General features: G+C 41.0%; 1 protein-coding gene across 1 annotated transcript in view; it reads left to right on the forward strand.

Moving 5' to 3' along the window:
• LOC121626768 (phospholipid-transporting ATPase ABCA1-like) overlaps positions 1–12,143 on the forward strand; it is a 133,449-nt gene that overhangs the window by 60,426 nt on the left and 60,880 nt on the right. Inside the window, exons 25-30 of the mRNA XM_041965438.1 lie at positions 1,627–1,675; positions 2,406–2,507; positions 2,683–2,715; positions 3,309–3,448; positions 6,568–6,695; positions 11,568–11,666. Of these exons, the coding sequence (XP_041821372.1) occupies positions 1,627–1,675; positions 2,406–2,507; positions 2,683–2,715; positions 3,309–3,448; positions 6,568–6,695; positions 11,568–11,666 (551 nt within the window). The remainder of the gene's footprint in view (positions 1–1,626; positions 1,676–2,405; positions 2,508–2,682; positions 2,716–3,308; positions 3,449–6,567; positions 6,696–11,567; positions 11,667–12,143) is intronic.

Below are 12,143 nucleotides of genomic sequence, written 5' to 3' on the forward strand. Positions count from 1 at the left end.
TATACTTTAGGGGACTGCATGAAGCCTCAAAAGCGCCCACTTTTCACTTTGCATTTTCAGCTGCCAGTAATGAAAAGTATGAGCCCTCGAGACTTTCGGTCATTTGGATAAGTTGTACACCATTTTGTTTGAATCCTTACCAAAATTCATGGCTCTATTTTTTTCACTTAGATAAGTACATAGTTTTTTAATGCAGCCTCTATTCTCTAACCTTTTAATAAATGTTGCACACAACACAATTACACACACTCCACATTCTTGGTCATTGTGCATACTTACTGTATGTTGAAATGTTAAAATTCTGCTTGTACACAAACTTATAGTGAGTAATTAATTTCCAATGAACAGCAAATTGAGACAGACATCAGCCAAGTTGTGTTCTATACTTTTACAACCAGACCGACTACAATAACTACAATATATCTAAAAAATTCTCCTACGAGTTTGCTTTGATCGCTAAAAACTGAAGGATAAAGTGTAAGCTGATGGGTTGAGCAGAAAAGGAAGGCAAATTTAGAAACATCCAAACTTACCAGTACTTGTTTGTGAAGTGCCTTGAACTGTGTCTACTACATCGGGTCAGGCACATTCAACAGCATTGGCATTGGTGACATATTCTTGAAAAAGGAATTGGTCAAGTACCATTTTACTTGCAGTTGAAGGACTAATGCCCTCACCCAGTGAAGTGTTTTAATAGTAGTAGTGTTGCCATTGTTACCGTTCCACATATAGAGCATGGTCTTATTTTCCTACAGAAAAGTCTCAAACAGTGTGTTCTGCATCCAGACACGTCTTGGATCGTGAAGTTGAGTGACTGTTGGTTAATGTTCTCCCTGTAACTCAGACATGAGTCATACACTCATAGCTTGCAGGCAAAGTAAATAATTCCTTTTGAATTTCCAAAATTCAGACACAACAAGGTTATTTCATCCATCCATGTTTTCTTTTGAAGTCTGACTATGCTTCAGTTGAAATACTATGTGGTTTTTGATATACGGCACTAATAAACAAGGGCTGATAGATGTTTCATGAGAGTCAGTCATGTAATAACGTTTACTCTGATTATTGTTATGAATAGTACTTGTATTTTTGAGTGTTTTTACAATCTCAGCACTTGCATTTTATGAGTTTTTGATATAATTCGTAATATCATCTCAGTGCAAATTATAAATTTTGAAGGCTTTGCCAGAAGTGTGCAGAGACTTTTTAGAGGGCAGATGTTGCAACAGGGCTTAACATGCACAGCGGAATGAAATAAGCGAAGGTCACTTGGAAATTTTTCACAAGTATGGAGATTTATTTCTTTTGACATATAGCCTGAATTGATAAATGAAGTCAAGGAGGGAAAGTCTCTAAGAGGGGCCAATTGGCAGGTGCTCATTTAAAGGTTAGGTTCTCTGTGGATGCACAACCCTGCTCTGACTCCAAGCAGAAGCCTGACAGGGATAACCGGCATCTGCATCATATCTGTGAACAGCATAGTTAACACTCGCCCCCCCACAGTTTCATTAGTTTGCATTCATCCTGCCTGTATCCATGCTTGTAAGGCGACAGGAAACATTCTGTTGCTCTCATAAGATAATGCACACATGCAACACACTAATGCTTAAATTGTTCATGTTACAGATATTTCTAAAAGTGGCAGAAGATACTGGAGTGGATGCAGAAATACCAAGTAAGGTCACAATGGCTGTGTTTCTATTAACGTATATGGTTGCACATTTTGATGTGTTGCACTAGAAAAAAGTTTTCACTCTAGCCTGAAGTGTTTTTGCCTTTATCAAAAAAAAAAAAAAAACTTTTCTGAAGAAGTTCTAGATAGCAAACATTTAACTCACATGCCATTCCCATTCAGCCATTCCCGCTCCGAGAGGAGAAGAAGAGGCTAAATGTGCAGATTAAAATGTTTGGTGCCCTTTTAATTAGATCATCTGGTTGGGCCCTCTTCTTCTGCATTGGTATGATGGTTTTTCCGACTGGAGAATTGGCGCCACCTACTGCTAATCTCAATAACCACGACGTTGCTCAATTGGTTGGTTTAATGCTATGTGGCACCATTCGTGAGCTGGAAAAGATGATAATGATAATCAGCTCTCAGTGCGCATTTAAGACAAGTAACCCTAACCCTAAACAGGCCATTTCATTTGTGTCCACACTTCAGGTACGTCAGTGGAGAAATATTCCACTCACTTATTTACAGCCTCTTTTTAATGTCTATCACCAAGCAGCATCTCTTTTCAGTTAAATGTCAGATTCTGATTTCCTCACGTTCCTGAAACACCTGGGTTTGTGCTTTTTCTCAGAATAATATGGTGTCGTGCAGGGCAGGTAGCTTATTCTTATTGTTATTTATAACCCTAAATTGGGTCAGGCCAAAACAACATATCTTATTTGTATTCCCACAGCAACAAAGGAGCTGAGAGACTCCAGAAGAAGCTCCCGCGCATCCAAGCGGAACAGCATCGCCGGCGTCCACATTAAGACAGAACAAGGCTCTGGAAGGACTGGCAAGTCTCTCCAAATTCATGATACATTTCTTTTTCTTAATGAAGCAAACCCAATTAAGCATTTGTGAATTAACTTAACAACGCAGAATGTTGGCTAATTAATATTCCTTATAGAAACTTAGTAAAATGAGCTGTTATTCCTGCTTGACTCTGTTTCTGTCTGTTTGTCATGCAGAATTGAAGGAAAAGTTCACAAGTAAAGTTGGAGGTACGCACTGTATTTTGTCCTTACTGCAGACAGTCTCACTCTCTCCATTCTTTATTTATTAACTTCATTAAGTTTGGCTTCAATTTGACTGTTTCACCTCAGTGGCCGTTTTGAAAAGAGGGCATAAACAAGGGCTCTGTCTTCAGAATAAGTCATTTTCAAACAGAATTTCCTTCCAGCCCATACAACATTATCTAAGCTGTCTCTTCACCTTTTCAATTTTGCCATTACAAGACAATGTGTTTCATCGTGAAAATGGCTTTCAATCACAAAACGCCTTATTATCTTAATGACTCCTGTGAAAATATAGTGCTTCTGTTTTTGTGCCGCTATTCTTGCCGAGTGTGAGACATAAAACCTAGGTGTCAACAAAGCCCCTTTTTTTATCACCTTTTCCCTACCGAGTCACGTTTCCAAATTCATGATATATTAAAAAAGCAGGTGCTGCGCTGAGGAATGAGCTAGTGCAGCTGGCAGGTTTAACACTTAAGTTGGATTTGATCAGCCCATTAGCTGTGCTGGAGAGCGTACTCATCAGGTCTTTTCCATATGCGTACATGATAAATAACACGTTGGGGTGATGTCCACACCAGACTTAAAGACGAACGCCAGCGTCAGTGGGAAGGGATCCACGGTCATCACCGGATCGGAGCTGATCAGGAGGCAGTTCCTGGCGCTCTTTATCAAGCGCTTCCACTACGCCCGAAGGAGCCGCAAGGGACTCATTGCCCAGGTAATGGCCTCCGTCTGTCATATTGATGGATTGAGGGCTTATACTAGGAAGGTTGTGTGGGAGGATCAAGGTAGGATTGTGTGAAATACATGTTGGCTTTCAAAATCAGTTAATGACATATATGATAGAGAAAGCTAATGTAAAATCTGGAGGGAGAAGTCATCCATCTTGATGGAGTCAATAGTGGTGGAATTTAAGCTGTGGGGAAAGAAATCGACACAGACGGCGGGACATATATATAAAAGGACGGAGTTTGAAAAATTTGAAGAGGATGTCAATAAACTGCAGATAAAAGAATCATCTTTACCTCCCAAAGGAAGCCATGTGTTGTACCAAAGAATACTCGCGGGACTGCAGAGGCTACAGATGGCGTGAACAGAGTGTTTATTGCTGCTTAGCTCTGATAAATCACTTTCTGTGGGCAGAAAAGTGCCAATACCCGGGACCAGAATTGCTCCAGCCGATTCGTGGCTGGCGTGGCCAGGAAACGGTTAACGTATCTGTGTGAAGAGCGAGCCGATGAAGGGTGTTTCGGCGCGCTTCAGTGAGAGTGCCGTCGTTTTCACCTGATCGCCGTGATTGGCACGAGAAAGGCAAAGTGACACCCGTAATTTGTTTTTCCTTCACTTTCCTGTGTGCTAATCATGTGTTTCGGTTGGCCGTGTATTAAATGTGATCGCATAACAATTACAGAGATGACAGACCACTATTAGCCCATTAAGTGTATGTCTATATTATTTTGTTCCTCATAAACATAATTTCGAAAGTCAAAAGCAATAAAGAGACGTAATTTAAACAAGTCAAAAACAATTTCCGGGGTACTTAAATGATTTTTTTTTTCTTTCTCAAGTTCTAAAAAGTGTGTTGTGACTTTAACTATGTCGACACACCACCCGTCCAGATTCACAGTGTGTGTGTAAATATCAGGTTATGGCATCAGTTATGACAGCTGCCACGATGCTGGAATGAGCATAAGTGAAAATGACTGAAGAGCAGCTCATCCGGCCGGGTGCGTGCGCGTGCGTGTATTTGTGTGTGTGTGCGAGAGAGAGAAAGATGGAGAGAGAACAATGTTTCACCTCTGCGAGAGGTGTACAGGTTCTTCTTGTAATTTGCTGCAGCACCAATCCCCATTAGTCACTGTCAGTCTTGGACGTCCCTCTTTAGTGAGGACGCAGAGCAGGATAGAGGGATAAGTGTGCGAGTGTGTACGTACAAGGGTGCACATTGTCTGCAAGGGCGCGCCTCCTACCTCTTCCTCTTTATTCATTTGGCTGAAGGTTTTTTTTTTCCCCCCCATCATGTCAACAGCTCCCATTGTCAGCAGATATGATTGTGTGGTGAGGTAATCTCCTGGAATACAAGCAGTTAGGGGAATATAAAAGAGATTATGGCATGGAACACAAAAGGAGTGATTTATGGGAATGAAAGTTGGGCGCAGGCGAGTCTTGGCAATGTCAGAATCAGGGGGAAGCAGTTATTGGTCATGTTGCCGGGGATGAATTGAATGCTTCTGGTGCTCGGAGCTCAAACTGGACTGACTGCAACACCTGTTTCAAGGTGCAGATTTTGTGCACATTGTACTTTTGAATCTAGCTATTACGACATTATTTTGTTTCCTGTCCTGAACAGGATTTTCCGCTGGAAATAGCCTGTTTGCTATTTGTTGTATTTTATCTGAATGCTTTGAAAAGAAAACACCACATTTACACACCAGTAAAATATCCAAGGCGATGGTATTATCCACTTTAACACAAGGTGCAGCAATAAAGCTATTATTCACAAATGAAATTGGTTCGACATAAGCGCTTTGTTGAGGAAACAAACTCAATCTAATGAGCCATATGACTCTGTGGGAAATAAAGCACAACTTAATCGTGTTTTGGTGTTTATACCCTGTTTGCATATAATCCCGTCCTCTTCTTTAAATCCCCACCAAACTTGAGAATGCGATAAACTCATGCATTGTTCATGGGAGTGCTTTGGCTTTGTGAGCATAATGACTTCTCCCTGTTTTCTCTCTCAATGGAAGAACTACCAGCTGTCACCTGCAATTACAGTCGAGAGAAAGCGAGCGAGCGAGAGAGGGAGCAACAGAAAAAGAATCGTTCTTTCTTTTTTGCAGTCTGCCATTAAGCTTTTCAGTCTCATTGCTGCTCTTTATCTTTCCTTCAAGCACATTTCCAAAGCCGAAGCCGACGCAGTAAATTCAGAATTTTCAATTGCAGCGTGTTGAATTGGCCTGGCAAATTGCGCACCCAATTAATCAAGTGTACGCAACCCCACAACCGCCCCCTCCCCGCTGCTGAGCACACCACAACCTACAAGTGATTAAACATTACAGATATCTTGCGTTTTTCCCCATTGACCTTTTTGTCAGCTGTAAGAATGAAATGAAAAGAGAATTACATGATGGAGAAAAGACGATTGGACGATGGGGGTGAGCGCGGCAGCGTCCCGTTTTAAAAAATAACACAAAAGACAAGAAAATAGTTAGAAACTAATTATATCTGAGTGAGTAGATGATGGTGGCAGCACTGGAAGTGGTTAATCAAACTAATAAAGCGTGCAGAAGAGCCCAAACAAGTTGGTGGGGAGCATATTAATGTGCACACGTTATTGCGACGGTCCAGCGCTATTGTTGATTGCATCAGTCATTTTGCTGCACCTAATGACAGTGAGGGGTCTCGGGGAGGGGGATGATGAAATTGATCTCGCATTGAATCTTGTGCTGTCATGCTTGCACACACAAACATGCATCTGTATCCCCCCTTCAGACATCCTATGCACACTACATAATAATGCAATTTTTAATTTTGTTTAACAGAGTTACGATCCTGCTTTGAATCAAGTTCCCCAAGTAATCGTTGCAGCCTCAGCGGCGGATTTAATGTGAAAGAAAAATTGCATGTTTGTTGCATTTTGTTGTCTTGGTAAATGTGTACAGAAGAGAAATCAATTTGTTCGACAGCTACTTCCCTGAAAACAACCCAGGATTTCATTGAATTCCCTTGATTTTGAAACACTTTGCCTCAGATGTAGTTAACGTGTGAAGCAAAGTCGTGACAGCGACGCTTTAATGAGGTGATTTGACTTGAGATTTGTCACCATCCTCACAGGTGGTCTTGCCGGCTGTTTTTGTGTGCCTGTCTCTGATCTTCTCGCTCATTGTCCCACCGTTCACTGAATATCCGAGCCTGGAGCTGCAACCCTGGATGTACGGTCTGCCTCAGACCACCTTTTTCAGGTAATCACATTATGATCCGGCATGGGACGATTTCTCAGGTTTGTTTTTATCAGTTATTGGACTTTTTAACCCAATTCAGCACACATTTTTGATTTCGATTTACAATCTGTGATGTTTTCCCTTCAGGATGATAAATACTCTCTATATAGTAATAAGCTTGTACCTGTTGTGTTAAACTTGTGCATATCACTCTGTGTTGCTATTACCCAGAGGTCTGATTTTCCAGGTAAGAATCCTCTAGCAAATGATGTTTGCCGTTATCAGAATGATTTGAAGAATAACTGGATGGTTATAGAAGCAAGAGCGACAATAGCAAACATGGCTGAGTAGATGAACGATAGTCTGTGTGAGACTTTAAACTTTAACGGGAGGAAATCAGAGGAAAGCGATGTCGCAGCACAGCTCATGCTCGGTGACAGGTCATGGCCTCGGTGGACGTCAGCGCCCGCTGAGACTTGACTTAGTGCAGATGTGCACCACTGTAAATAGCTTTTTTTCAAACAGACTCGCCTTACAAATATCCCTATTTTCATTTTCATACAGTAAATGTTACTAGATATGAAACTCATTTTATGCAGTGGGTAAAAACTCTCTACATTCACGCCAGCAAGCCCCAGATTTCTGCAATCTGGATCTTTCCTTCTCGGTAACAACACAAGTGCCGTAAAAATGCTGATTGAATTCTAATTTGCATTACTGGTTACAGTGTCCGTCCAAAGCATCAAACTGATCTTGACGCTGCATTCATAATCTGTTCTTCTGACACGAAGCTGTCGTTGCTTATCCACCCTGCAGGTGTTTCATTCCCCCTGGCAGTGCTTTGTAGGAATTCACTTTGAACATGTCAAGACATAATTAGCTAACCTGAAACTGCTTTATTTAAAGTAGAATCTCAGCTCTTGGTCAGAGTGAGACGCTGTTTATTTTGTATCTGTTGACGTATTGATGCACTTTTGTTTGACAGGATCTAATATAAACCAAATAGTCTCGTCCAAACAAAAAGCTTTGATTGATCATTTTATTATTTATTTCTTGTGTTTGCTTGTAACGTGGGTGTAAATACTTTTAATCCTCTCTTAGCTTTACAGTAGAATTGTTAAGTCATTATCCTTCATTTAATTGCAAATGACGAACACTCCTCGAATGTTTAATTCATGCATCACGTAAACATACTAACACATGTGAGATGTATGAACGAGCAGCTCACCAAGGACACTGCTGCTGTCACTGCTGGAGTGATCCATTCAAAAAGATTTTAATGAAGCACTTCTTTTCTCCCGTCATGCTAAAATCTTGATCCTCTATTTCACTGGATTGAGAAGGCTTTTCTGCACTTTATGTCATGTAGCCCAAAAGTGGTGCTTTTCTTCCAGACTCTTACTCTGCTTTCATGCCAACAATGCAACGGAGACATTTAAATGCAGCTCCGTCTTTGTCTCTCTCCACGGTGCTGAAACCTACAAATTCACTCCGTCTGTGCCTCTCTGTCCACGGTGCTGAGACATTCAAATGGTCTGTCTCTCTCCATGGTGCTGAAATGGTCTCTTGTCACTCTTCCTGTGTCTTAGTCCCTCCCACCTGAGATACGAGGAGAGGAGTCAAGGCAACAGGCGTTGAACGAAATGAGACTTCCTTGCCTCAGAGCTGACATTTTAAAGCATCATCAATTAAATATAACGTGTTGCACAGACTTTACAAGACACATTTGATCATCTTAAGTAATAATAATAATAACAATAACAAATTGTATTTATAGAGCACAATTCATGCATAAAATGCAACATAAAGTGAAATAATAATAAAATGTGATAAAGCAATAAATAAAAAGGAAAATATAAAATTAAATAAAGACAAATTAAAACAGTCGTTGTCAACTGATGTTAAAAAGATGTGTCTAAAGATTTTTTTTTAAATAACTAATTCAACTTCTGAATACAAAAGGGACATTGGCATTTGTCAAGTCCTGCTCCTGCCATGGTTTCCACGCCTCTTTCACGGTGACAAAAAGACTTCCGTAAAGGACGCACCTCTGCATTCTCGCTCATGGCTCCTCCGCCAGGCCTCCTCTCTACTTGAGATGCATTTTAGGAACTGAGACGCCCTTCAAGATGGCTTGCTCAGATTGCTTTCCGGGTCACAGGCAGGAGGACGGAGGAGAGAGGTGACATGAGGGCATGTAGCAGAGGGCTCAGTCTGCTGTCACTACCTTCTAGCATTGCGAGCCGTACTGTACCACAAACCACAAAACAACACTAAACACTGAGATATTATCCAGCAGCAGCAGCAGCAGCCCTAGAGGTCACATATCTATCTATAAAACGACATTTAATTGTAGTGGCACAATGTTGGCTTAAACATGATACTGTGGTAATATGTGTCCTTTAAAGCTCGTTCTGACACTAAGCAGTCAATGTTACTCTTCTTACCAGATGTACTTTCTCTTTTTTTTTTATGTCAACACAATACAGAATGTGACAAGCGGGAATAAATCCTTGCTCTTCCTCTTCCTCTGCAGACTTTGTTCACAGAGTCTCTGCAAAAGTGGCAAAGCCGGAACTGCACATTCAGTTTTCTCAAGAGTTCCTGGGAGGCGTCCTTGTGCGATACATTTAAAAACTGGAGTGGTCTTAATTTCTCCGACATTCCCTCTGGCCAGTTATTAAATATTGTCTTTTTCTCTTGAGTGACTTTAAAACGTCCTGCTCAGTAGCGACTGGGTGATTAAAAGTAGTGTGCCTTTTCATCTCTAAAGTTCATTCAGAGGATCGTCGCAGCTCGATATACATCATAAATGCCAATGAGCCATTTTAGCTCAGAGTGATTGAAGATAATGATTGATCTAATTTAGAATTTAAAGAGGCTTTGAACCCTGCTCACAAGTGTATAATGTATAACTGTGGCAATAATGTGGATTAGTTAACCTCTGTTTTCTTTTACTTTTCAGTTTATTTTTTTTTTATTTAGAAATGGTAATGAGATATCAGGATATGGAAGGAAATATTTACACTCGGGACGATGGATCAAGATCTTTGATTTCATATTTCTCTCATGAAACATAGCCTTCATTTGACCTTCTTCTAATATTGTCTCAGCTCTTGCGCGTGTGATGCTTCAGTCAGACTAGATGAGCTGTTCATTAGTTCCACTGTTTCTGTGTGTATGCACAAGTCTTCATTTTGGAACTGTCCGATAGTTTTATTACCTTGAATAACGTGGCAACCCAGCCATTGTTAATTGCAAAACAGATGGCTGCACATAATCCTTTTTTACAATCGGACCACTTCAATTGCGCTCGCTGGTGGTCAAGAAAATGGCCGTGTGACCTTCATGAAGACGCCTCTAAATGAGACAATGAACAGTGTATTAATCCAAATGGCTGGCCGGGCTGTGGCCACTGCTGGCAGAAAGCCATCGCGACGGTCTTTATGAAACACTGTGTTTTAACTCCCCCGGCACCCTTAAGGTAAAGGGCAGAGCGTGTGTGGTTAGTAATGAGAATGAAATTGGAATGGGACGATTGTTTAACTGAGACACAGGGCTTAGAAATGTACAGGACACTCGGATAATAATGAAAGGCTGTGAAGAGCCGGAACTGTACGCAGAATCTTGAGCAGGCTCGTATCGTAGAATACACATCAGCACACAACTGGACTCAAGCTAGAGAGGAAACATGTTTGTCACTTTTAACCTGTTTAGTCAGTGTTGCTTTGGAAATTTGTGTTTGATTAAGATTACTCTGTGGCACGCAGCAGTGCCGTCCACCATTTGCTTGTAATGCACCGCATCAGATCACCTCGCGTCTACATGTCTCATTTCCTCTCAGGCCTCCCTGGGTGTCAAGATACATGTAAGATTAATGATCATCTGAATTCCCGTGCTTTGCCAATGTGGAGGACAGATTAGACGACTTGTAAAATCTTAATCAATTGTGACAGAAGACCGATTATAGGACGTGTAAAATCCTAACCAGTTGTGACATTTCATTGTATTCCAAACATGATGAAAAGCAAAAGATTTCAGAGATCTCAAAGTAATTTATTTGATAGATCAATTGTAAGAACTACTTGTCACGAGACAATATATATATATAACACTGATATCAAAATAGCGTTGCTGCTGCAGTCAAACCAACAATCGGGGGTAAAAGTCAGACTCCGCTTGTTCTGCTTCACCTTGCGGTAAACTCACCTCTCTATCGGCAGGCCCCATTTTTGAAATGAGATGTCTGGTTGCATACATCAAGCATTTTCAATACTATCAAGGCGACGCAGGTCAATTCTGTAAATCGATTCAGCTATTTTATCAAGAGAGACTCCATCACGGTGCCCTGTCATCCAATGGAATGACAATAGATCGCAGCCAATCATTAGTCATGACCACCAAGACTCTAAATAGTATTTCCATTTTGGATGTCTAGGTAATTCCAATGTAGATCAGTCCTGCTGTCCTGTAGTGTTCAATTCAAGCTCTCCTTTAAGCAATCAATGGTACAGCACTTTTGATAAGCCACACTTAGTGTCACTTCACATTTTAGGCTGTATTTTCAAGGAGGTTGTACTGCGATGTGGCTCCACCGAAGGCTTTTCCTTTTGTTTTACTTCTGTGGTAAGAGCCATTTAGTACTTTCTGATGCCAGTGGATAAAGTGATATGTGGACACACTGTGAGATATTCTTTATTCTTTCTTCGGATCCCCATTAGCTTCCACAAAGTGGTCGCCAGTCCTGTGGTCCACACAGAAGCAACAGCAACAATAAAGAGAACAACCCAAAATCACAGATGACACGAGAGAATGAGATGAAATTGAAATCCTTATTGCACTCTGAAATGCTGGAATGTGTATTTGTATTGATTATAATCCCAACGTTTGCAGCAATGACCGGCCAGACAGTGTGGAGGTGTCTAAGGTGGTGGAAACCTTGGTGAACACGCCTGGCTTTGGGACTCGCTGCATGGATGGAGACCCAATACCGTAAGTGTTTTTGAATGCAGAAGTAGTCAAAAGAATAGCGTTAGTGTTTGCACATTCATTCACATCAATGGGTTCTTATTGTTAAAAGCGTGAAACTTGTTTATTTGTGGCTGGTAACCACACACCTGTGTATGTACATACTGTATGCAAACATGGAGTTGTGCATGTCTGAGCATGTGTTTGTGCCTCCCTCAAGAAATCCTGCCTCAGAAATAAAAAAACAAGCTGTGAAAAGGCTAAGAGCGCTGGAAAGGAGTGCCCTGCGTGTGCACGTTTGAAAGCCAAATGACTGTCCTGATCAGAATAAGTTGAATAATGAATGAACCCCTCTTTAAACTTAAAAATGAAATGGAATTATTACTGAGCTCTGAGCCCTTATTGTTCACAAGCGCTTGTGCATCACAAATGCTATGCTGTGAGCGACTCACTGTTCTTCACAGATCACACGTCTTTTAATTTAGAGGTATTATCCAACAG

Source organism: Chelmon rostratus, chromosome 23 (genome assembly GCF_017976325.1).
Source record: "Chelmon rostratus isolate fCheRos1 chromosome 23, fCheRos1.pri, whole genome shotgun sequence".
NCBI classification, from domain to species: Eukaryota; Metazoa; Chordata; class Actinopteri; order Chaetodontiformes; family Chaetodontidae; genus Chelmon; species Chelmon rostratus.